Source organism: Eleutherodactylus coqui, unplaced genomic scaffold, assembly GCF_035609145.1.
Source record: "Eleutherodactylus coqui strain aEleCoq1 unplaced genomic scaffold, aEleCoq1.hap1 HAP1_SCAFFOLD_28, whole genome shotgun sequence".
Lineage (NCBI taxonomy): Eukaryota > Metazoa > Chordata > Amphibia > Anura > Eleutherodactylidae > Eleutherodactylus > Eleutherodactylus coqui.
Window position 1 is genome coordinate 555,064 of NW_027101783.1, and position 27,026 is coordinate 582,089.

At 44.8% G+C, this 27,026-nt stretch overlaps 1 protein-coding gene across 2 annotated transcripts; it reads right to left on the reverse strand.

The window, feature by feature from the left end:
* On the reverse strand, nt 1–27,026 carry LOC136591283 (protein LYRIC-like). 2 transcript variants are annotated; one of them, XM_066588502.1, is made up of 12 exons: nt 26,498–27,026; nt 20,935–21,036; nt 16,615–16,699; nt 14,725–14,877; nt 13,269–13,484; nt 13,033–13,119; nt 10,345–10,437; nt 9,039–9,163; nt 8,245–8,364; nt 5,942–6,058; nt 3,966–4,125; nt 1–2,210 (listed from the first exon to the last, which is right to left on the reverse strand). In XM_066588502.1, the coding sequence occupies exons 1-12, from the start codon at nt 26,858–26,860 to the stop codon at nt 2,140–2,142; spliced, it is 1,692 nt and encodes a 563-aa protein (XP_066444599.1). In that variant the 5' UTR covers nt 26,861–27,026; the 3' UTR covers nt 1–2,139. The 2 variants fall into 2 exon arrangements, with proteins under 2 accessions (XP_066444599.1, XP_066444600.1); XM_066588503.1 differs by lacking the exon at nt 10,345–10,437.

The following is a 27,026-nucleotide window of genomic DNA, read 5'->3' on the forward strand; positions in this document are numbered from 1 at the left end:
TGGATTTGCAAGATTTATTTAAACAAAATCAACTTAGAAATATCACTGAATTAAACAAAATGTCCTGAACATGTAAACATATGACATGTTCCTGCAACTGGAATTCTCTCTAATATTTAATACATTTGTGTAAAAATTAGGAATCCTTTTCCCAGGGATCATCTCCCCTCCCTCCGCCCAGGAAAAAAACAAAACAAAAACTCAAAAATCTTAAAGTTGATCCACTGCCAATAATCAGTAAAGGCATCTATGCAGTCAGTCTATTCACTGGGTACTAGTGGCATCACTGTGGCACTAAGCACTTCATGCTTTAAGCCAGTGAACAGGTAGGTGTCAGTTTCCTTTTTATCTAATCCTGATCGGCTTCTTTAATGAAAGTGAATTAAAGCGGCCGATTGTATTTCAAAAACCGCATCACTGCTTGTGTCAAGCCAAAAAGGGTCTGAGAGCTGCAATACAAGCTGGAAAAGACCCCCTTTTTTCAAATCCTGTACCCCTTTTACTAGGGTTTTCCTATCTTAAAGTGATGGTATATCACTAGGACTGTGCAGAACCACAGCAGAGCTCCATTGAAGTGAATGCGGCTGGCTGCAGTTCCTGTACAGTCGGATGCCTGGAAGTGCCTTTGTGTAGGGATCAATCATTGAAGGGGCCGCAGAGCCGAATTGGCACTGTGCCCCCTTCATTCTCAGGTTGGTTCCCCACGGTTCATAAAGTGATGGCATTTGCTAGTGATCCCTCAATTGAAATTATTCAGAGTGCATGAAAGTTCTTCCAGAAGCCAAGGAGGCTGACCGTGCTGAACAGAATACAGCAGGATTATATAGAACGGTTGATCAGTAGCGTTGGTTAAGTGCGTTATGCTGCGGTTTTCATTGTAGGATTAGGTGTTTTAAATAGGACATGGCTATCTTGATCCGCACTTGTCCTGGAGTTTCACTTCCTGCCCTCTGAGCATTTGGTAAGGCTATTTACAATGTCCGTCTTACCATGCACAATGTACAGATACAAAAGTTAGCAGGAGATTTTAATAAAGGTCATTACGTTGCCTGTAAATTCTGATGAAACCCACATGCATCTTTTTTTTTAGAAATGAACACGATTTGACAGGTTTTGAGCTCGGTAGGAAGGGGGGGCAGAGTTACTCTCGAAACTATGCATGTCTCATTATAAAAACACTAATTTTGTTCATGAACACTACGGGTTAAGGCAGTAAAAACATTCCTGATTATTGGAGGTCTTGATAACGTCAATTAAAGCTGTCTTAAGCCACAACGCCCATACATATAACCTAGTATAGCTCACGGTATGGGACAAAAATGGCTGCCTTATCAATTACCAATGGTAGCCCTAAAGAAGAAGAAAAAAAGAAAAAGATACTGCTTGGTTATCAACGGCCATCCTTGAAAACATGATTAGTAGCCAGACTATGTATGGCTAGAGTGCAACTATTACGTTTTATGGGACATTAACAGTATCATGGAAAAAAGGGGACACACCATGAAAAGCTAATACAAAATAGTAAGAGGACGACGATTCTAGTAAAGCCAAGGAAGGAAAAGAAAGAATGGAATAGGAACTGCTCATACATTCACTAGATCACAATTTAGTCTCTTATTCGTTGCTTGATGGCTCACACATCCCATGATGCTCCTGAAACGATCCCTAACACTACAGGCTGGCACATTGCTACTGTATGACAATAGCCACCAATATTAAAACGGACGATGAGGAGAGAGAGAGAGTGTCAATGAGATGGCAGAACTGTTATTTCACAGAATGGCCCTGCGTATCTTCCACTCTCTCGGAGATTAGATAGGGCACAAGATGAATGTAAACAGGTCACCATTTAGTAAAATCAGGAACTGAAGTCTCTTCTATATCAAATTAAAAAGTTCTCAGTTGGCAAGTACAACGTGATCTTCTGCGCGATTCCATTGTTGCTGGAAGGTCTTGATCGCGTCCGTAGATATTGAGTTCCTTTACTTTCCCCCCTCCTGCCTGTAGGGATGTCACATTGACAGCAGTTACTTTTAAAAATGCAGACGTTATAAAATTCTGTACATGTTCACAAATTATTGCATATACAGCATAATCTTCAAGAGTGTCTGAACATGTTTTTCCAGTGATGAAAGAAAATCACGTTTCTCTTCTGGCCTTTTTCTTCTTCTTCACTTGTTTTGGGGATTCCCAACTTTCTTCGGACTTAGCTGAAAAGTAATAAGATTTATTTGGATTAGGAACAGGCTTGTCAGATTTTAGAAAGTCTTAAAATGTACCAAGCTTTTACGGATAAGCTGCAATGTACATGAGGAATACCACCATTTCTTGCCATAATATGGCTTGTATCCTGCATTTCCCTCTCTGCAGGGTGTACATCTGATTCTCAGTTTTTTCAGGACTGGTGGGAATAGCCCATCTGCTGTGGTGTGTTCTATAGTCTGAGCAGAGAACTGCAGATTCTGCTTTTTTGGCTGTAACACACATGAAAAGCAATGTTTGATTGGTAGTGCTGCTGACAAAGTGCTAACGACCACTTGTCCGTGAGTGTGTGTGTGTGTGTGCGCTTCACATGCTCAGCCCTCTGATCACATGATGACAGCAGCCATGTGCTCACAGGACCTGTGATGATGTCACCCTTGTGTGATCAGTCACATGGTCTCTGACCCATATCACATGACACTGACGTCATCGCAGGTCCTAAACCAGCAGAGCCGGATCACATGATGGTGATGTTATCACAGGTCCTTCATCCCAGTGCAGTGAACGAGAGATTACAAGTGGACTACATTCCCCACAAACCTCTGTGGCCTCAGTTGCTATGGATACACCAGTACCCAGTCTGGCAGTTTGTAGCTGGTTGTGAGACAGCTGCACACCTGTGTGGAGACTCCAATAAAAGGACACCTCACAAATGTACACATACATAGCTGGCAGTGCATATTGACCAACAACATTGAAGCATTGTTCTTCACCACTATCTTCTGCCACACACCTGTTGCTCTTACTGCTGGGTATGAGTTCCAACTGGGAATGGATGTTTTTTTAACATTGCCTGCGATTAGTGGGAACCTGTATATATTGGTTCTGTATTGTGCATGTTAAACAGCTTGACAAAAGCTACTAAGATGTCCGAAACGTTGCTTGTCTTATGTGGAGCAAATAAAATTTCCTTTCATGAGGTAAAGAATCTTTTGCACTTCATTGCTGCTCAGCTCATGTTTCTATGTAATCGTCTTGTCGGACAGCGTACAGCAGTACTGCGCAGTGGAAATGTGAGGAGCAGTAAACAACTCACCACTAACTCCAATATAATGTCTGATTATTCCTTCCTTCTCTCTGTATGTTCTCAGAGGCTTCAATAATTATGACAACTCATCCCCTTCTTCCACTTTGTGTTCCGCTGTCAGGCCATTTCCAGTAACAGATGACAGCAGGCAATTGACAGCAAGTTTAGAGGAAAGGGAAGATCTCTAGTGGCTGGCGCTTTAGCATGATTTTTCAGCAAAAAAATCATTTTAGGTAAAAGTAAAACGCGCTTTCATTTGTTATCACACTAGCTATCATAATCATAAGTCATTTAAAAGGTAGTGATCATTTAAAGAGGTTGTACAGAATTAGAAAACATTGCTTTTTTCAGAAACCACACCTGTCCATAGGTTGTGTCTGGGTTTTTTACAGCTAGGGAGCATTAAAGTGAATGGAACTGAGCTGCAGTAGCAGACAACCTGTGGACAGGTGGGGCACCAATTCTGAAAGAAAGCAGACATGGCTTTCTAATCCTTTGCAACTCCTTTACAAAATGTGCACAATTTCAAACAATCTCATTTGCACTGGAGTAACATCTGCCTAGCTTATTTACAGGCCCAAGTGTTTGTGTCCCACCACTGGAGCACCCATGAAGTCCGTGGTTCTTACCCCATGACTATGTGAGGAGGAGAGTGAATAGAGCAGTCGAAGATTACCTTGTGAAGGAGGAGACACATTATTTTGCTTGGTAGCCGAAGCGTTGGCCTCCTGCGGCTGCTGCGCTTGGGCAGGGCTCTTCTCAGAAATGTTATGAGCGGCTGACACAGGAGCCTCAGTAAATACAGTATGTAGGCGCTTTTCTTGCACAGTTTGTTTCTAGAACAAATTTAAAGCAATTACATATCTATATGCAGAAATAAACCACTAACATGTAACAGCTTTTCAGCTATCATGACATTCACATATTATTAAGACATCCACCCTTTCTCCCAGCTCATTGGTTAAAATGGAGCAGATGCACAGATGGCAGCAGATATTAATATCAGCTGTACCTTTTTGCTCAATTCACTTTAAAGTGGTTTATAACCTACCACTGGAGCATCCATTAGGACAGGTCATCAACAGCCGCTCAGCAGGGGCCTACCGTTTGGGATCCTCAGACCCACCGTCCGTACGGGCAGCGCCAGAAGCCGATGTATGAATTGCAGCACTGGTCTGGTACTACAGGCAGAGTTCCCACTGATTTTAATGGGAGCTGTGCCTTCACCACACTGGGCCACTTCAACATGGACAGTACTAATTACTTCTACCACTGTCAGATCACTAGCAGTGGGGCCTCTGCTGATCAGCTATTGATTACCTGTGCTGAGGATATGTCATCAATAGAAAAAATGGTGGAAGACTCCTTTACGAGTGTGCTGATGTCGAGCTACAGGCATCAATATAGTCGCACACTACAGCTTTCCCCATATGCCACCGAAAGGAAAAAGTGCACTTAAAAGGGGTTGTCCCGCGAAAGCAAGTGGGGTTATACACTTCTGTATGGCCATATTAATGCACTTTGTAATATACATTGTGCATGAAATATGTGCCATACAGAAGTTATATACTCACCTTCCCTGCGCTGGCGTCCCCGTCTCCATGGTGCCGTCTTATTTCAGCGTCTAATCGCCCGATTAGACGCGCTTGTGCAGAAGGGTCTGGTCTCTCCCTTCTGGTCGTTCCGGGCACGAGCAGCGTTCTGGCCCCGCCCCCTTCTACGCGTCATCGCGTAGCTCCGCCCCGTCACGTGTGCCGATTCCAGCCAATCAGGTGGCTGAAATCGGCAATGGACCGCACAGAGCCCACGGTGCACCATGGGAGAAGACCCGCGGTGCATCGTGGGTGAAGATCCCGGCGGCCATCTTGGAGGAAAAGAAGGAAGAAGTTGCAGAGAGGGGATTTGGGCAAGTAAAATTTTTTTTTTTTAAATTTCAACACATCCCTTGGGTTTGTCCTGCGCTGAACAGGGGGCCTATGCAAAAAAAAAAAAAAAAACACCTTTCGGTGCGGGACAACCCCTTTAAAAAAAAAAAAAAAAAGTCATGGTGACTGCTGCCAGAAAACTGCCATAGTCTTTTAACGGCTAGAAGAGCCCTAAAGGGTAAATATAGCTCTATCCAAAGTCACTGCCACTTTATTAGATGGGTACCATAACACATTTGTTAAAATAGCAGCAGAAATTTGGAGAGTTTCTCTTCTATACTTCTTAATGCTTTGGTGCTTTCTTAAAGCAACCCTCCGGCTCTGAAGAAATAGATGGTTGCACCGCTTCTCTGACTACCTGATGCACACTGTGCATTAGCATACATCAGTAGTCTTGAGACTACATGAAGCTCACATGGACAGTGGGGTAGTATCTTAGATTAATGATGCATACTAATGCACAGAGTGCATCAGGTAGTCAGAGTAGCGGTGCAGTCATCTTTGTTTCTCCAAGCCCAAAGGCTCGATTTAATTATAAACAGATTCACTTTAGGCCTGTATACAAGGGAGAGAAGACCATACAAGGTACAACTTAACAAAAGTTTTACCTTTTACCTACACCGAGTTCTTACCCTTACAGCAGAAGCCAGAAGTACTATGTAAACTAGATTTAATATGCTGCATGCAACTTTAGACTGGTTATGACGAAGTTGTGCAGTGAACATACCTTTGAAACCTCTTTCAGTTCCTTACTTTTTGCAACTCCGGTGGGGATTACAGGAGCTGATGAAGCTGGGACAGAATCCTCTTTGCAATTGACAATTTCATGTGTGTTCTCAGATTCCTGAAAGAGAAAAGGCATCATAAAATATCACCAAATAGCCATTGACAATTCTAGTTCCTTTTCACAACATGTAGAATGAGAAGTGATCAAGCTGAATATGGAGAATACTAGCCGATGTTCAGTGAAACTAGATGTCATGAAACGACCATTTGTTCGCATCTTTACAAACATTTAACATAAGGCTGTTGTCACTCAAACATTAAGGAAGCATTTAGACATCTGTAAGGCCTCCTGCACACAGGCGGATTTGCACTGCAAAATCCAGAGTGGGATTCCGAATGGGGGGGGCTGTTGGAAAAAAAAAAAACCCGTTTCGGCGCGGGACAACCCCTTTAAGTCAATGGAAGCCGTCCTGTGGCACTTCCGCAGTGTGCACTGAGGAAGCGTCGCGAAATCCGCGTCATCTGCACATGGGCGACAGAATGCCGGACAGAAGGTATCAGACAGGTACACAGGGGAGGGGGTCACCGGCTGGGCACCAGGTCAAACTCCGCTGCGGAAATCCCGCATGCGGGATCCGACCCACCTGTGTGCAAGAGGCCTAATAAAGATGAGTGCCCTGGCCTGAGCGCAGGTTTCATGACCCAAACAGAGTAACAGAGAATCAGCTGTTTGCTGGCCTGCTGCGCTTGTGCACAGTGCCGTTATAATGCCAAAAGCAAACAGCCACATACACATTGCAGCGGCTTGGGTTGGTACTGCAATGTTTCTATTGGTGTTGGTCCGTAATGGTGGATCCACCACCAATCAATTATTGATGATAGGTCATTAATAGTACAATGGTGGGCAACCCCTTTAAACTGGTTGATCTGCTTTAACAAATCCCATCCTCACGCAGAGTAAAGTTTTCATGCAGAACGTGACCTGCTGTGTGGATTTTTAAATCCAAAGCACATCAACCTCTATTGTGGATTGATCTAGGATTTGTCATGCATTTTACCCATTAATTTCAAAGAGATAGTCAAAATCCGCTACAAAACTCAATGGTTTTAAAAAAAAAACCAAAAAAAAAAAAAAACCACAATATACTCTATTACCGATGTTTTCAATGTTTTCATCTCCCGCCCTCCACTGATGACATGCTGACACATGACTGCTGTAGTGGTAACAAAGGTCAACAGGATATTGGTAGGAGACTATCAAGTTAAAGCCAAATCTAGCATGTATTTCCTTCAAGATGCCATCAGATTTGCAGTTCGATATCTGTAGGAGAGCAGCTTCAGATGGTTTTCTGTGGCCCGCAGTTCTAATCTGCCTCCTCAGTGAAGCTGAAAATCCACCTTCAGCCTCACTGAAGAATGATTTTACAAGTGAAGTGAGAAAAAGCAGTCAGTGCATCAGTCAGTGGCGCGCAGAGGAGTCTGTTAAGTGGGGAACAAGGTACTTTTCTGTAATAAGATATTACCAAGTTCTTTGTTTTACTACAAATGGGTTTTCCAGGCAAAAACTATTGAGGACCTAATCTCGGGTATAAAGTAAATATGACAGTATTCATGGGTGTAGACGTCACAAAAGTTTCCTTTATTCTCCCATACAGGCTACCTGTATATATTTTTTGTTATGGAAGAATAAAGGAAACTTTTGTGACTTCTACACCCAGGAATGCTGCAACATTCACTTTCTACATTTGACTGCGGATTAGGTCTGGATCCAGGTGGCTGGTGCATTATTGAGGGTCCCACCACAGGAGTGGTTGTTATATTGTGCTGCTGGTAATATCTGTACTTTGCTAATCTCGGGATAGGTTATCAATAGTTAAAAACCACCAGGGACCTCCGACTCAGGATCCCCAGCAATGCGCAGATCACCAGGCTCGCAGTCAGTGGGCAGAAGCAGAAGCGCCATTGAGGTGGTGTTCACTCCCATTAAAATAAATGGGAACAAAGGCCAGCTATCAAGGTTGGATATAAAAGTGTAATAGTTGCTTCAGCTCCCACTGATTTCAATGAGAGTGAAACCCTCGATTGCACTTCCGCCTCTGTGCTCTATGATGTCTGGCCCCACTGCACTGACAGTGATCGCGGGTCCCCGGTGATTAACTATTGATGACCTTGCTCAGTAAACCCCTTTAAAAAGGGAAAAATTCAAGCTACCAATACACTAATCTCTCAGACATACTTTTGTAAAAATACAAATGGACAGATTAGTGTGATAAAATTCTGAAAGATGAACTGCAGTAGTGGTACCTGTGTGGGAGAACCAGAATCCTCTCCCTGCTTCTTCTTCTTTTTCTTCTTCTTCTTAGTTTTGTTGCTAGCAGAAGTTTGAGCAGCCAGATCTTCCTTTTCTTTATCTTCATCGGAAACCTGCCAAACACACAACACACCTGGGTTATGTACAAAGAAACTTGTAACCGTTCTCTAAAACGCTGCTGCCAGATTAATCTGACAAATGTTAATTCTCGACACTGCCTAAAGATACTGACGTTTTTTCCATGGACTAATTGTCATGCATAAAGGCCCATTTACACAGGATGAATGTCGGGCAAATGATGCCCGACACTCGCCCCTGTGTGTCTGCGCTCCCGTACTGTCATATGAGAGCTAGTATTGCTGGCTCGCTCACAGAGCGGCCAGCAGGGAGGCAGGAAATTTCTCTCCTCTCGCTCCCCTGCCCCTCTCCAATCACTTAATACAGCGGCCATTCAGTTCTGAACGGCCGCCATTTACACTGAACGATGAGCTCATCGTCTATAGTTTATGCAGCCCCCCTGCTGGCTGCTCTGTGACTACTAGCTTCCATGTAACAGCACGACAGCGGACACACAGGGACGAGTGTCGGGCATCGTTTGCCCGACATTCGTGCCATGTAAATGGACCCTAAAATGGAGACAATGGATTGTGTGGAACAATACAAGTCATTCATTAATCTAGTCCAAGTCACATACACATTACATGTAATGCTGCACTTTCCTATACAACACCACAATTTTATATATAGCATTTCCACATCTGTGCCACTTCACACTGATAAAAGTTACCTTAGGGACTTCTTGCTCACGCTCCTCAGTCTGTGCACTTGGTGCTGGTTCCTCTTCTCCATAGTTTCCCCACTCCTCCGCTGGTGCATTCCAGTCAGAACTAGGGTCAGATGAATTAAGACCGTCTGCAGATACAAAATTGTAAGTAAATTTTATGTCAAACTCCATTAAATAGATTTTAAAGCTATTTTTGCAAAGCAGCAAAGTTTTATTTTTGTAGAAAGGGAAGCAAAAATGCGTTTCCATTAGTTTTTTTTTACAAAACTAAGTTCTGTTCATACCAGGTAAGTGCTGAAGGCGTATGTGATAAACATATGTAGTAAGTTCTGTGGGCCTAATGCAGCGTGGCATACAATCACACAGCATGTGCAAGTTATGCTTTTATTTCCCACAGAAACGAGATGCATACTGCGTGGTACAGTTGCATCCGCAGGAATACAGCAAACGATGTGAACAAAGCCTTAATCTTAACAGAAATTTGGCGAGTACGCCTTACGCCCCCTGTGTAAATGTAACCCGTTTTCAAGTAACAGACATGGTGCCTGTAATCTAGCTGGCAGTATTCGGCTTTCTTTAAAGTGTAGCACCAATTAAATAGAACAACAATTATAGTGCACAGTAATAGGGTTTCTAAATAACTTGCCTTGCAGATGCTGCTTTCAAGAAGCGACAGACTGTCCGCCGATCACACTTCTGCACTGGGAGACAGAGCATCCTGCTTTGTCTCCTAGGCTCCCGTATCAAATGGAATCAGAGCTGTAGGACAGTTTCTTAATGCATAAACATGGCCAGCCAATAGTATGACCGGTGGTCCATGCAGCTATTTAGAAGCATCATCCGTAAGCTGGATTCACACGAGTTCAGGCATGCTTGCGAATGGGTGTTACGTATTTGCACTCGCCTTGGTGTATTTTACTGTACTTTTTGTGCAGGCAGAAAAACATGCACCGATGCTCTCAGCCACTGAAATGGCCAAAAGTTTCATAAGTTCAAAAGATTCTTTTACTGTGCAAATGCGCAGAAAAAAAAAAAAATAGATCACACTGCATATATTTTAATGCGACCAAACTGAGCATGCCAAACAAATGCGTGTGAACTAACACACTGAAATCAATGGGTTCTAGTTTCTACATATTGAGTGCGCACAAATCTTTTAGGCACAATCCGCTCGTGTGCATCTGGCCACAGGCAAAATATATTTAGAGAAGTTCCCGTTGTGCACAATCCTGCACCATCATTGTTTCTCTATATAAACGGGGCTTACACTTTATTACAGTGAGAGAAAACCAATAAAGTTCACACTTACTCAGCCCAGACCATTCATCATCAACATTGGGCTCTGTAGGAGTCACTTCCCACTGGTTATCAGTTGTTTGTGAAACAGGTTCACTGACTGAAGCTTAAAATAAGGACAAGAGAGCAGTTCTTCAGTAAATTACCGAGATGCACATATTACAACTTACTGCGATTTTAGCGCCAGGTTATAAAACCACTAATATTTTAGCGCTTACAATTTGTAAGGTGCAGTCCCGAAAAAGTTTGGACACGGTTTCCATTATAAAGCTTGAGTACTGGGTTTAAAGGGGTTGTCCGGTTACCGGTCAACACCACTTCAGTAGCACTCACTGTAGTAAAATAAGCTGAGCAGTACTTACCCCTCCTGCACCACCAGGATCCACCAGTGCTGCAGCCCGGCTATGACAGCTGACATCACTGAAGTCCGATAACTGATGCAGAATTACCATTTGGCTCTCCTGGCATCATGGCACTCAGGAGCCTGATCGGCTGTAGTGGTTACCTGACCTCCACTGATGTCAGCTATCACAACATACACCGCGACTGCAGCGCTGGATCCCGGTGACGGAGGAGTGGCAAGTACGGATCAGTTTATTATTTTACCACAGTGAGTGCTATTGCAGGGATTTTATTTGGTAACTAGAGATGAGCGAGCACGCTCGGACAAGAATGCAGTTACTCGAGAAGAGCTTGGCTCGCTCATCTCTATTGGTAACCGAACTGCTTTAGGAGAATGCTCCTTTAAACAATTTATAGGGATCCTGTCATCCACTTTAAGCTGGCCCACACGCTCGACTCTTCAGAAGACTGTACATGCACACTCCCACCGAGATGAATGGGAATGTGCTTGATGTGTGCAGAGGAACCAGGTGAGTAAGAGGCTCCCCCGACTCCACATCACCTATACTATAAGCACCATAGCTAAGTTTATAGTTGATGACATGTTCCCTTTAACCCTTTAAAGACACAGCATAGTCTGAGCTCTAAGATTACAGCGATCCCCTCCATCCCAATCGCTGCAAAAACACACTTTTTGTCAATTCAGCTAAAAGGCTTATACTTTACTGTGAGATTTTAGTGCTACCATTTAGGAGGCACATATAATGTATGGATCATTTAGTTTTAGGAGGAGGGCATTAGCACACCATTGCCATGTCACTGGAGCGCCAGTAGGCTTATCAGAGACCCCCTTCCTCCGGTGGTGTGGTTATTAATTGCATCTAAGGGGTTAAACTGCTAAAATTGGTATCTTCAATGAATACTGAAAGGACCAGGGTGTAGTTGCATAATATATTCAGCAGCTGCAAGTTATGGCACGGTCACAACCTTTATGCCTGCATCGTACCAATAGGGTACTTCACAGGAATGACCAAATCACATTACAGCACTAGGAGGAAAGGGGTTAAACATACAGATTTGAGATGCAGAAATGTAATTTGGATATCCTAAAATACTACACCACAAGCATTCAGAAGTCCCCGGTGCATGCCTTCCACACCGACTCCTAGGCTCCTGTATACGTTTGCAGCGAATAGTAATGGTAACAGTTTGTAAGGCTGAAAAAAGACATATGTCCATCTAGTTCAGCCTATTAACCCCAATGTTGATCCAGAGGAAGGGGAAAAGAAACCTTAATAAGATAGAAGCCAGTTTTCCCCATTTAACCCATTAAGGACCAAGCGCTGTAAATTTACAGCACTTGGTCCTGGGCTTTAATTCCAGCTAAGCATGGGATTAAAGCCCCTGTTCTGCAATCACGCAGGACAGGTTGTCAGCTGTTCATTACAAGAAGTCAAAGTGGAATTATAACTTTCATTACGCGAGCCGACAGTCACGTGACCGCCGGGATCCCCTGGCACAGCAGAGTTACAGGGCCCCAGCAAACCCTCATCAGCTCTGCCAGTGACTATTGTCACTACAGGGGATGTTTATTCCTGTAACTAGGGCTCCTATGGATGCCCCAGCTACAGTGGGAAAATGTCAAATATAAAAAAAAAAAAAACATTTAAAAAACCCTCAAAATGTGAATGTCCCCCCAGAGGTTTTATATAATGTCATGGGGGACATAGTTAAAAAAACAAAAAAAACAAAACACACACTACATAAATAAGTAAAATAAAATAAAATAATAAAATTCAAATATATACAGAAAAAAGAAAATAACCCAAAGCCGACACCAACCAAAACAGTCGCCATATGTGCCCTGTAATCCAAAACCATACATATTCAATATCAAACTGTCCGAAACAAGATGAGGAACCCGTTCCGGTACTTTATTTTAGCGTAAATATACCAATTTTAAAACAAACAAAAAAGAAAAACTATAAATGTTGACAAAAAAAAAAAGCTATTTTTTGTTAGCTTTTTACCCCCAATGAAACTAAAAATAAAAAATAGGGCAGTAAAACCACCACATGGGTAAAATCCCAAAAGTGTCTGGTCCTTAAGGGGTTAAGGGAAAAAATTCCTTCTCAACTTGAAGGATTGAAGTATGCTATATTCTGTACACTGACAGGTAAACGACCTGCAGACGCATTTCTGGTGTGATGCCAAGAGGACTAATGCCAGGAGAAACTGATTGTCTAGAAGTCATTCAATGCTCAGAAAGGAGTTTAATTTTATATTTTAAATGGCACATTAAACCTTAGGAAAAGAAACCAGCAATAAAATCCCTAATATTTGGAAGAATCAAACATACCTGAAACAGAATTACTTAATCCGATGGTGGAGAAAGGTGGCCTCTTTTCCGATGAGTTCAGTCTTGTATCCACACTGGACCATGTGGCTGACAAAGAAACCAAAAGTTTAGTAATATCAAGTCACAGCAGTCAGTATGAGACAGGAAGAGTTCAGGGAAAACCTTGTGTAGATGTTTGTATGTAATTCTTTTCAGCCTAGAATCTCCTTTCCAACACCTCTTGACGGACCGCTTACCTATTCCAGGGAAGATTGAACGCTCACTCCACGGTGCGCTCCACTCCTTGCCATTCGAGTCTACGGTATCCTGGTTCCAAGTGCAAGGCTCAGCTTTCTTCTTGCCTGCCGTATTGGTAACGGGCACCCATTTTTCTTCCACTATCTGGGAGGATATCACTTTAGTTGGCTTCTCATTCCAACTACTTCCATTCAGTGCAGAGGCTTCACTCGGGCCTGGTAGATAGACAAACAGTATAAAGAATGTGTGAGGCAAATAAGCAGAAGTACAAGAGTATTTAATAGGGACTGTCCAACCATTAAATATAATCATTGTACAGATCATAAAACAACCGTGTTTCCCCATTAATAAGCCCTACCCCGATTTCTGGGGGGGCGCAAGCTTGAAATATAAGCCCTCCACAAAAAATAAGCCCTAGCTACACTACATGAGAAATAAATAAAAAAACTCACCTAGCAGCCGGTGTTCAGGGTCCCTGCGCTGAAGACTTGAAGATATTTTTCTGTAATACTACGTTTTCTGAAAATACAGTGTTTCCCAGAAAATAAGACGCTGTCATATTACTTTTTGCCCCAAGAGGCAGAGTCTCATTTTTTTAGGGGGTGTCTTATAACACTTGGCTAGCAGCCAGCGTTCGGATCCTCACGCTGGTGTCTGCTGCTGCATGCCGACAGAGCAGTTTTTCCTGGTAGCGGAAATTGAATACCCCGCCTCCAGCAAGCTAATGCTCAGCCAATGAAAGTCGGCACTCGATTAACCAATCATAGCCATTCAATGATGCAAAAATTAATATACGACAGTGTTTTATTTTCTGGAAAATATGGTATTTTCAGAAAATGTAAAATTTAGTATTACGGAAAATCTTCAAAACTGATTCCACCTGGAAACTGCTAACAATTATGGGCTGCGTGCATCTATATAATGCTGCAATTACAGAACGCTGTATTGTTCTACAGCAGAGGGCATTTAGCTCTCATTAACTTAGTATTAATACATTGAGAGTTACAAGAACCTTGATCAATGCCCTTTTGTTAGAAAGGTCCCTCAATGGTAATCGAACTACAAGGTGTCAGCTATAACCGGTCTTGAGAACTTGATGACAAGTATTCAATTCCCTGCAATACCACCTCGGGGAGAAGGTATTACAGGGCATCCACTGAAAGCAATGTACTGTGATGCATGGACAAGCCGGATCGCTATAGTAAGAGGTGCTCTCTGCGACTGCTCTCCACTCAAGCTAATAGTTACCACATGGGATCCCTCATTCTCATCTAAGACAACCTAGGAATCGGAAAATTGGTTCTCTCAGCGTTTAGGCATAAAATCATTTTCTCTAAAGAGAATTAAAAGAGCAAAAATGAAAATAATTATAATTCTAACCAATTCACAAGAATCAATCTTTTGAACTAGAATTCGAGTTCTCTGGGTAGTAAAGTAAGACAAAGTTTGTGTCACCTTTAGACTTTCGGATGTTCGCAGACTGGGTTGGTAGAACTGTGAAGGCTTCAACCACTGAAGTGGTGGCATCAGATACATCAGCGTCGGCTCCTTTGTCACGTTTGCGTTGTTGCCTTTTTTCCTTGTTGCTTATTTTGGTTTCCCAGTTTCCTATAAAATATCTATAATGTAACTAAGTTCTCATCTATTTCCACCCATTCTTCAATGAAAAGTCAGTCTAAGGCCGGGCTCACACAGCTGTATGCATAAACTGCGGTGTGAGTCACGCAGTTGTTTTTCATGCAGTGGAGCCGTCCGTGACCCGGCCTATCACCACGTATGACAGCGAAAGTATCTTCAACATGGCAGTGCATCTCACACACGCTGTCATACGCAGTCCACCTGTGCTCTCTTTTTCCCTTATACTTCCTGCATCATCGCTTCCCAGCGGTGCATATACACATCGCCCATATCCAATATAATTGGGTATGGGCGCCGTTGATTACGCACTCAGAACAATGGCTCTCTCGCATCTGTTACGTTGCAAAATAGAACATGCTGCATTTTTTTCTGCGCTTTTGTATTTTGCAATTCCTACAGGCTAATGTCAGCGAACTGGGTAAGCCAATGTAATTGATTGCCTGCGAATCAGTGCATATCACATGAGCGTACAGCACATGCCGAATACGCGGTAATCTTATGTTTGTGTGAGCCTGGCCTGCATTCACACAGTCGAGAGCAAATTTAGTTAGTGAAAAACTGAGCATTTCATGTGCAATTTCAATACAACTTTCATGCAACATTTGCATCAGTTTTTCACTGCTCTGCACTAAAATAAATAAATTATATTATATATTATATTATATTATGGTCACTATAGTAACAACGTTAACGGATCACAATGGTATGCAAATCACATGTCACGCGACTGAGACCCATTTGCAGTAATGGTCGATTCTTTAAGAATAGCACAAAAATAGGAAATGCAATTTTTCTAACTCATTATCAGTCAGAGAAAAATCGCTTGTGTGAAACAACCCATTCAGATGAACGGACTCCTTTCCAGGACACGTTATGTACATCTTGGAATCAGACAGAACTCGTGCGGCAAAATCTCCCTTATGAATACGGCCTAACAGTTATTGCACAATCTCTCAGTTAAAGTGAATCTTTTCCATTTATACATCCAAAATTCTGTGCCAATTAATTTCTTCAAGGAGTTTTCCATGTCTGACCTGATGACCTACACTCAGAATAGGTTAATAAGTCAATTGTCAGGGATCTGCACTCTGGTCCACCATAATCATTCACTGGGCCGCTGTCCGTGTGGATGAGTGTGGTATATTACAAGATTACGCCCCGATAGCAGGCACCAACCAACAAGTCTGGTGCTTATTTACCTTCCCTTTAAATGGACTGATTCAGAAGGTATGGAGGTGAACGATAGTACAAATGTTCAGCAGCACATCCCCTTTTTACATGCAGAGAAGTACTGCTGACATTTACTCCTATATTGGCTGATGGGGTGCACCTTCATACAGACTGATAATTAGACCAAACACACTCGGGTGAATCTTCTTGTCCGATTATCAAGCTATTTAAATGGCCCTTAAGTGCCGCTGTGCTCTGGATGTCACTCAGTGACACAAGTGATGCATAATCTTCCTAGCTTCTGAAAACAGTAATACCCAAGACATTCATGTAGAGTCAGTCACATGTCCTGCCAAAACTGGCAAATGATGGTGAATGACAAGGGTCATTATTCAAGTCCCAACGAGTAAGATGCGGTGAGAATTTCCTTGGCATGTGTCACTTCCAGACTCATTGTGATGAAAGTCAGAGCCCCTTTAACTGTGGAGAATCATTAAATGACACTTTAAGTCGGTCCAATAAGTGATTACAGCTCACCTTCCTCGGCTTCCTTCTTATCTTGGTTGGATGATGGCTGTGTTTGTTTCGCATCTGCCTTTGGTTTCTTTTTGTTTTTCTTTAGCTAAGAAAATAAAACCGGGAAAAAAAGTAAATTCCCATAAATATACAGCCGCTACCTGCGTACTGACTGGGAGGCGCTCTGTAATGCTTCAGGTTTCTCTGCAACATGGGCAGCTGAAAACAGACTTAAATAGCCTTTACACTCACTGCAGGGAATAGGTGGGTATTTAAAGAGGGCCTTTAGGACTTGAAGGGTAAATAATGCGTTACTTTGGTATAGATTGGACATTTATGGACACAGCCATACAACATTTTTATTTAGGATAGATAGAGATTATATATATATATATATATATATATATATATATATATATATATATATATATATATATATATATATATATATATATATATATATATATATATAGTTCTTTTTTTAAACCTTACACTTTTTTTTAATAATAAAACTAAGTTGACTTTATTTTCTGTTTTACCCCCATAGGGGACAATACCTTGCACTTGTTTGAACGCACGTACAGTATAAAATAATACCATAGTATTACATTATACCGCGATCTGACAGGCAATCAATCAAGTCATATCACAAGCATTGCTCAATAGACAATCTGTCATGATAGCCCTGGAAGCTTTTCCCACGGGAGGGTGGGGGGGAAACAGTATGGGACCCCCCAAACATCGATCAGGGCATTTAAAGGCTGTGGTCATAATTGGCAGCAGCATTTAAAGTGTTAACAGCTCCAATCAGTGGCACAGCTAAATCAGAGCTGTTGTGGGCGGGTGTCGGCTAAAAGAAACAGCCAGCACCCGCATTGTATTGAGTGGGATTGACCCTCGATTCCCCTCCAAACAAACTCCGAAACTCCAGGACGCAAATATATGCCCTGGAGTGTTAAGGGGTTAATAGGAGTATACGCCATTAAATCTGGAAGTGGACCTGCACCTCAAAAGCTTTCTTTAACCCTTAATGACATGCCCCCCCCCCCACTCCCTCCATTTTTGTTTTTTCCTCACCCCTTTAAAATAAATAAATAAATTTGTAACTCCTTTATTTGTCCATTGACGTAGCTGTATGAGGGCTTGTTCTTTGTGGGACGAGTTGTATTTTTCAATGGTGCTATTTACTGTACTAAATACGTTTAAAAAAAATTCTAAGTGGAGTAAAATGGAAAAAAAAACCAAAAACAACAAACTTCGACCATTTTCAGTGCATCTTGTGTCTATGGCCACAAACTGCAACAAAAAAAAAAATGACATAACTTTATTCTATGGGTCAGTACGATTTCTAGGATACTAAACTTATATTTTTTTTGCTGTACTACTATACTTTTTTTATTATTTTCTGCCACCATCTTCTGCACGTAATAACTTTTTTTAGTGACAGTTGAGAGGGCTCATTTTTTGCGGGACGGCCTGTAGTTTGCGTTGGTACCATTTTGGAATACATATCACTTTTTGATAGTCTTTTATTGCTTTTTTTTTTTCTTAAGGACAGGGTGACCAAAAGAGCGTATTTGTTGTTTTTTTCCCCCAGATGATATTCATCATACATTTCATAGAGCGGACTTTTACGAACGCAGCGATACCAAATATGGATTTTTGTTTTATTATTTAGATGTTTTTTTTATTGTAAATATGGCAAAAGGGTTTTTTTTTTTAACTTTTTATTAATTACTTTTTCCCCCTTATTGACCTCATTTGCACTCTTTTTTTAGTCCCCACAGGGGACAAAAACTTGCGATACTTTGATCGCTCCTGCAGTATGATGTAACGCTGTAGCATTACATCATACTACGATCGAGCAAGCAGTTTATCAAGCAACCCCACAGGAATGGCTTGATAGGAATTCTGCCAAGACAAGCCTGGGGCCTTTCAGAAGGCCCCTGGCTGTCATGACATCCGCACGGCTAAATGCGATCTCGTCGCAGGGAGACTTAAATGCCGCCATCAAAATTGACAGCAGCGTTTAAATGGATAATAGCTGCCGTGCTGAATGAAGGGAGGTCACCGCATAATCTTCCTTCGTACATACCCTGACCCTGCAGGACGTAAATGTACACCCTATAGCGGGAAGGGGTTAAACACAAACCCCAAAAAACTCCTTCCGCTCGAGTTCCTGAAGAACGATCCAGTCTTAAAACTTACAATGGACCAAAATTTACAATCAAACCAAGCCATCGCTGAGGAGGAAGTTGAGGAGACTAAAGCGGATCTTAGGCCACGCGGAGCTCCTGACCCAGACAGCTGGATGGCTCTTTATTATAAAATGAAAATTACCACTTCCCTTTTTCGCCCTTTAATATATTTCTGTAATAATATATTATCTGTAAAAGCTACGTCCGATGAATTCTTACCCGCATAAGTCATCCCAAAACTGAACATGGATCATACTACTCCCAAAAACTAATCACCCAATTTTGTTACTGAACGTAGACTACAAAATCCTTACACGTATACTAGCCACCTGTTGGGATGGTTTTCTTCCCTCGCTTCTACGCAACACCCAAGTGGGCCTTATAACGTCTCGACAAGCCCCAAATAACGTGAGAAGCCTTAACCCCATCCATATCTTACAAGATCCCATTGACAGTCCTAGCTCTGCTCTAGGTATCGAAAAGGCATTTAATGGCCTCTCTTGGGAATATCTGCGTTTTTTATTACAGCCCTTCGATCCATATATTCTACTCCTCTGTGCTACTAAAACTCCCTTGCTCTAGTTCAATATCTATATGAAGGGGCACAAGCCACGGATGTCCCTTGTCCCCTGCCCTCTTTGCACTGGTAATGTAACCCTCGGCCTGCCTTAATAGAAATAACCCAAAAGTTTCTGCCAGTACAAGCGGAAATATAAAATTAAGCCTCTTCGCAGACGACATCCTTCTCACCCCTCTTCCAAATCTAACAGCAGTATTGGACCCTTGCAGATGTATTCAGATTGTTAATATGGACAAAATGGAAGCCCTTTACCATAATGTCCCCCTCAAAGACGTAGAAACTAATAGAACTTTATTTTGGGTTTCAGGCTCCCCACATTAGATTACATATTTAGGCATCAAGCTCACTCCTTCCTGGGATACATTATATAAATGGAATGACCCTCCGCTATGAAGAGATGAGATCAGCCCACTCTTTCTTGTGCAAGGACTCATTGATGTCTTCCGCCTTTACTACCTTTTATCCCCAACCAAGCCTTTGATGCCAGTACTAAGTGATAGGTTCCCTTGGTGGTGTGACAGATGTTTGACATTATTGCACTATATAAGCTCCTCAAGCCCCACAATACTCTATGCCGCATCACTGTAGGCCAGAATTGTCCTAAATATACAGATTCCTCCGATCTTTGTTGGGCCCCAATTCTGCAGCCACCACCTCCCAGAGAACAAGATCCCCTCTTCAACCAGGAGTGATGTCCCTCCTATACACTAGCATGAATCTAATTATGTATTTACGCCACGCTCTTTACCTCGGTGGTAACACTGCTGTTCTATCTCAAAAGCCAGCCATCAGTTACTGTAGCTGAAACATGTAGGATATTACACAGAACTTATCTAGTCCCCCCGACAATCCATGAAGTCTCCCCAAATACTTCAACTGTCTTAGAGATTGTAATTAACTGGGATAGACGTTACATATTTGGTAGAAACGGCCAAAAGTTGTCAGCCAGGATAAAATAGAGCCATTTCTTAAAACTTGGCAAGCCTGGTCTACTTTCTTGGAGATCCCCGGTTGCTTACTACATGAGGATTGCGTGTAGGATAGACGTTGGGAGGCGACCCTTGCGCTCCTATCTCAACATGACTTTTCTCTTTTGAGAGTATATAATAAGTCTGCCCATTTTTTGCTTTTATTCTGCACAGTGTGGCTGTTCTGTTAATCCGTCGTTTCATAATGGAGAACAACCAGCGAGGCGATTCTATAACTTATATTGTACTGTACAAACCTCCAATAAAGTTGTTTGAGAAAAAAACATGTACAAGCTTAAAGCCCGAGGCATATAGGCGGTCACTAAGGGGTTAATATACTTGGCTTGTAAGTATAAAAAAAAACTCTGAAAATGTACACTTGGTGGTGTCTATGATGATTTCTATATGGAGAAGCTGTTTGTGCACCCTCTTCTATGGTAGAATCATAACCAGCCCGAATTTTCAGAGGAGACAAAGCTGATCTGCCCTGGTAGAAGCGGTTATTATGTTTTATGGCATTAGACCCAGTGGTTCATTATGGTCAGAATGTAAATGGCAATATAAAAACAACCAAAGAGGCTTCAAAAGAAATCACCTTCTCGTTCTTCTTTTCTGCGTCGAGGGTTTGTCTTGGACTTTCTTTCTTGACTGTGGGGATCACCACCTCCTCACTCAGCTCCACTGGCCGACCATTGGGCTGCAAAACAAGTGGCCAACATTAAACAATCCATTTAATAAAAAAAAAAAAGAAGGATTAAAAGAGACAACTAGACATCAAGCATCTATATGGGAAGATGGAATATCTATCTCTGCAGCGCCACCTATTGGAAGGCAGCATTCTTGCTAGTCAACAGCTTTTTTAACAAGTCTTGTAACAATGACTGGGAATTGTAAGGCAAAGCCAGAATAACCATACACAGACTGCTGTTTGGGGTTTTTGCCCCTCATCAGTGTGCAGTAGGTTTCTGGCTTGACTAAAGAGGCCTGCAGACGGGGCGGGGGTCAGGAAGGGTACCTATGACAAGGCAGTAAGTATCAAATTACTGCAAAGTACCGACACTGACACTAACTTTTCACACAACTTATATTCATCTAACAGCCTGTGTGTATCATCAGTCTTGTACCATAACTGTTATAAAAATGAAAAAACCACAAACTTGCTTTTCTTTTAACTGATGCCCATTAATGTTTTTTATTAAATCCACACAACCCCTTTAAGGCCCCCATAGGTGAGTGGCCTGAACCCACCGATAACGATGGTGCTGTATGACTGATGTGTATGGGGGTGCGGGGGCGGCTCAAGTTTTCCTCCACAAGTGTTGGAGGAAAGCAAGCTTGGGGACATTGAATTTCAACACCTGATCTGCTTGTTCCCCAAGAGATGAATGAGCCAGTGCCAGATCTGTCCAGCTGCGGCTTACCTCCCTAAACACAAGAATATTCAGTCTAGTCTGATGTATGGGGGAGCCGATGGAAATAACTGCTGGACAACTGATCATCCACCCACCAGTTGTTGGATGTGAATGGGGGAAGGGATGCGGAGGAGTGAAAGTGAGAACGGAGATAAAAATATCAGTGTCCTTGCACCTATCACAGAAGTTGTGGGGGGTGCAAGAGATTCCCCTTAAATCCAATGTACTACTGTGGACCACAGGGCACCTGCTGAGGGGATATACTACATGTTTCCATTGCATATACAGCTGCTGCACATGGCAATAAAAGATGATAGTAGAGTGATTGACAACTGTCGGCGAGCGGCGCTGCACGTATTCGGATACCGGTCTCTCTCGCTCTGCAGCAGCACGCACCGTCTAGTGAAATACTCTGCTTTCATCACACTTTGCAGCATGGAGAGAGTGACCTAGTGAAAGTCACATAGCGAGCGCTGGATGGTGTTACACATTTCACAAGACTGGGAACAGCTTTCTAAATCTAGCCGTGATTGTAGGAATGCTGACTGTAGGCTTCTGCCGTACCGTGAAGGGGCACGCATCAGACTATACTATACAGAGCGACACCGGGAAATAAAACTCCGGCCGTCCTCATCTGGCAGCTTATTACAACTTCTAACAAACCTCTTCTCACCATGTAGGAGAGCTGGGTGACACCCAACTGTCACTTCTTTCCTATCACCTTCTCGAGTGTCACTACGTAGATAGGCCATGTACAAGCAGTAGTGAGGGCTATAGATCGCGTCTTCCCCGAACAGCGTGAACTACCCAGAACATACGAGTATCATGTAAAAATGATTGGTAACACCCCGCTACATGTGCAGTAGAAAAAAAGTCAGAGAAAAAGTGGAATATAATACAAAAACGGAGGCCATGCCTTATCTATAGCATCGCTCATAGTTCTTCCACCGACCAGGTGTCAGCACCCGTCAGACGGCGCCATGTCACCAAATGCCGCCCCTATAACATAACGTTCTCTCGATGTGAGATTTCAAGTTGCTTGTGGTAGGAACGCACAAAAGTGTCACCAAGGCCTTCGAGAAGCGTGTGGCGAACAGGCACGGTCATGCGGTCATGACGAGCAGCGGTTAAGGAAGGACGCGAAAGTGTCAAACGTGAGGCTGGAACACCCAGGCTTGAATCTCTCGGTTGCTCAAGTCTGCCCGCTACTGGAAGACGGCCTACTATGAAGATTTTCCCGAGGTTCAAGCGAGTCACCAAATGGAATGTCTCAGCGCCCGACGTGGCACAATATGCCACGAGGAGAATCTTTTCTGAGACACATTACCACAATTGACGAGACGCGGGCATGGCACTACAAGCCCGAGATGACATAGCAATCTGTTAAGTGGAGGCACCAACAATCCCCCGTCCCAAGCACCGTTACAGTAATGCTCATAACTAGGAGGGTGTTCCTGACGCACGCCGCGCCTACGACCGCCCGGTATTACCATTTTTTTCTTGCCATCTTCGTCACAAGAGAGCTGCTCTCCTGCAGAATTCGCCAGTCGTTCTGCACAACGCTCTGTCGTGTGTATGCTATTGTGAACCAACTGTTTCAAGATGGGGTTGGGAGTCGGTGAAGCAACCCCCTTGGGCCGCCTGCACACCAACGAGTTCGAACTGCGGAATCTGTGACGGTCTCCCATGAGGACGATGCATGGCATTCAGCACAAATCCAAACCAATAGAGCAGCCGCATGTCTTCTCACACCAGCGGACAGCAATTGCGATTTTCCACTCGTGGGGAGAAAAAAAAAAAAAAAAATGTATTCTGCGGTTTAAAAATTAAAAAAAAAAAAAAAAGTTAAATCTGTAGCGCGCATGTTCGCCGGCGAGCTGTACGGACCATCCGCAGGAGAGATTATAAAGACAAAATACAGGTAGGTGCAGATGCTTCCACTATGATCCCCGAGTATTGTGGTGCACACAGTGGGTAACAGATTGGCGGACCCCAACCGATGACTTCGGCCGCCTGCAGACGAGCGGGTCGGATCCGGCGGCGAGAATTCTCGCCGCGGGACCCGACCCGAGCGCCTGCAGAGATGAGCGCGTACTCACCCGCGCCCGGCGGCCCCGGCTCTTTCATGTGCCGGCGCATCGCAGACCGGAGCCGGCGGCCGGGTGAGTGACGTTTCTGTGCGAGGCTCTGCGAGCCCCGCACAAAAACAGGACATGCCGCAGTTTGTTTGCCGCGCGAGATTTCGCGCGGCCAAACCGCGACCGTCTGCATAGGAGTGCGTATTGTAATGCACTCCTATGCAGGCTTTGAGCGGCGGAAATCCCGCGGGATTCCCGCTCGTGTGCAGGCGGCCTTAGTTGGCGGCCCGTGTGAATGAGGCCCAAGGCCGTATCAGCCATCATACTGCTGCATTTCACAGCCACTAGTCTGATTGCCAACCCCCCATTACATACAGCTTGTATCCCTACTGTGAGAAGCCCTCGCTGCCCCCTTCAGGTGACATGGGGGTACTGACAGCTGATGAGGTCACACAACATGAATGGTGGAATCCATCTCCCGGATTGACAACTACAGCCCTGCTGGGTGTAAGGTGGCGGTCATCTCCAGGTCACTGGCATCATGACTGACCAGACACGCTCTGCCACATGTCGCTGACCATTAACACTTTCCTCACCCCTCTGAATGTGTGCCACTATTACAGCCATATAGTCTTTTGTGAAGAGAGGGGGAGCCAATAATTTGGTCAAACCTGTACGCCGGCTATGCTTTGAATAGTTTATATAGTTATGGTGCCATTAGGGGGCAGGAAGCCGGTGGCGGCGGGGTATAAGTACTCTTCATGCCCGCCCCGCAATCCAGCGCAGTCACATGGTATAGATTGCATGGCATACAACAATCTGACTCTTCAGGGTCTGGGCGCGGCACTCCTATAGACATATGGGATTCCGAAGAGTCAGATTCGCCTGTGCCGGGCGGACTTCCCCCCGGGTGACAGCGCTGGATCGTGGGAGCGGGTGAGTATGAAAAATATGTGACACAGATCCCGGTAACGCCCCCTAATGGCACCAGAAGTTAATTTATGCATCTGTGGGGATGCAACTGGTTCCCCTATAAGTAAAGCTACTCAGAACAGTGCTTTACATGCTGCCACAGAAGGCAGAAGTGTCAATCAGTTGATCGTGGGGGTCCCAAGTTGCAGACCCCTGCCAATACCCTGCAGTATAGATGGCGTCGCTCCTGGAAAGCCCCGCTACTACAAAGGGGAACCTTTTTGTGTTGCTGACAGGAAGTTAACAACTTGCACTTCTTGGCAGACACATGGCTGCACAGGCGCTCTGCGATCTCAGCGCTGCCACCTCTTCTACAACATAGTGTGATCGGACTGTTCGCAGCGCCCCCTGGGTATAGGATGCTACAGGACGGCCGTGCCCACACATGCAGATTGTGCCCCACCATCCCTTGTTATAGGAGGACGGAACTCATTGGTGGTCTGTGGTGCGACAATGAAACTGTCCTTATAAACGGAAATCACATGGAAGTGAGAGAGCGGTCTAAGAGCGCAGAGCTAGACTAGAGTGTCTTAAGGGAGTTGTCCCAAAAGTGACAGTTTTCACCTACCATAGGTTAGGCCGCCTGCAGACGAGCGGGTCGGATCCGGCAGCGAGAAATCTCGCCGCACGATCCGACCCCAGAGCCTGCAGGGACGACCGCGTACTCACCCGCGCCTGGCGGCCCCGGCTCTTTGATGTGCCGGCTGCCGCGCAGCCGGCGCATGCGCAGACCGGAGCCGGCGGCCAGGTGAGTGCGTGCCCCGCAGGAAATTAGAACATGCCGCGGTTTGTTTGCCGCGCGAGATTTCGCGCGGCCAAACCGCGGCCGTCTGCATAGGAGTGCGTATTGTAATGCACTCCTATGCAGACTTTCAGCGGCGGAAATCCCGCGGGAAATCCCGCGGCGGGATTTCCGCTCGTCTGCAGGCAGCCTTAGGAAAGACTGAACGTTGGGGGTCTCCGTGCTGAGCCCCCCACTGATCCCAAGCACAAAGGTTCCATGCCCTCCTTTGCCCAACAGAGTGCAGCGGTGGTCTCACATGTGCCGCTCCACTCATCATCAATGGGACAGTCGGAGACGGACGAGCGCTGTGATATGTCCAACAACCCCATTCAAATGAATGGATCAGCGGCGCCATGCATGTGTGACCGCTGCTCCATCACGGGGGGGGGGGGGGGGGGGGTCACAGGACCTCCTTCTAGGGATCAGTGGGGTCTCATCAGTGAGACCCCCTCTGATGACACCACCTATCCTGTGGAATCTGCCTGCGCCACATTTGCCGCGGATTCTGCTGCGCACGCGATTTACTCGCCAATGACAACACCCGCATGTACGACTTCCGCCCGACTGTGCGAAGCAGCAACAAGTCCCTTCCTCACATGATCTACACAGCAACTCGCTGGGACCGCCGCACGTGGATTTTACTCGCTGACAGCACCAAACCTGCAGACCTCTGTCCTGTTTAAAGGGGGCGCTGCGGATGTGCATCATAATGTGCCATTTTTGGCGATTTTCCCCCCCTATTCGGCTAGGCATGAGGTCCCGCCAGCTCCGATAATTGCACTCATTACAACTCCCTAATCTTGGCGCCCGCTGTCATGGCCTGCTCAGGGATAGTATGACTTGGGGCGTGACCCTGTGTAACCTCCCAGAGGTCAGGGGTGAAAGGGTCAGCTCCACGGGCACACGTCTCACCTTGCCCTTGTCCGCCGCCACCTTCTTCTTGCTCCTCTTCTTGGGCTCCTCCACCTTCACCGCCTTGTTGGGCACCGGGGCGCGGAGCTGGTTGGCTGGCTGCTCCTTCTCATGCTGAACCACTCGCTTGCTGCTGGGGGCGCTGCGGCTGCTGGCACAGTGCAGCAGCAGGAAGAGGAGGAAGAGCCCCAGAGAGACTGGCACCGCCAGGAACACCCAGGCCGGGTATCGCTGGGGCTCAAGGCCTAGCTCCAGGCCCAGCTCAGAGCGGAGAAGCCCGAGCCCCTGGATTAGCAGCTGCCTCAGCCGGGCAGACACCTCCTCGGCCTGCTGGGCCGCGGCCTCCTGCCAGCCTGAGCTCATGGCGCCCCCTTCTCGCCCGTGCACGTCAGCGACTAGAGAAAGACAGAAGCGACCTGAGAGGCGCTCAGCGGCGTCCCGGCTCCGCCCAGGCCTAGCGCAGGAGCAACGTCATCACTCCAGCCGAACGGACGCCATGCTGCTGTGAACTGGGAGTTGACCGCGTCAC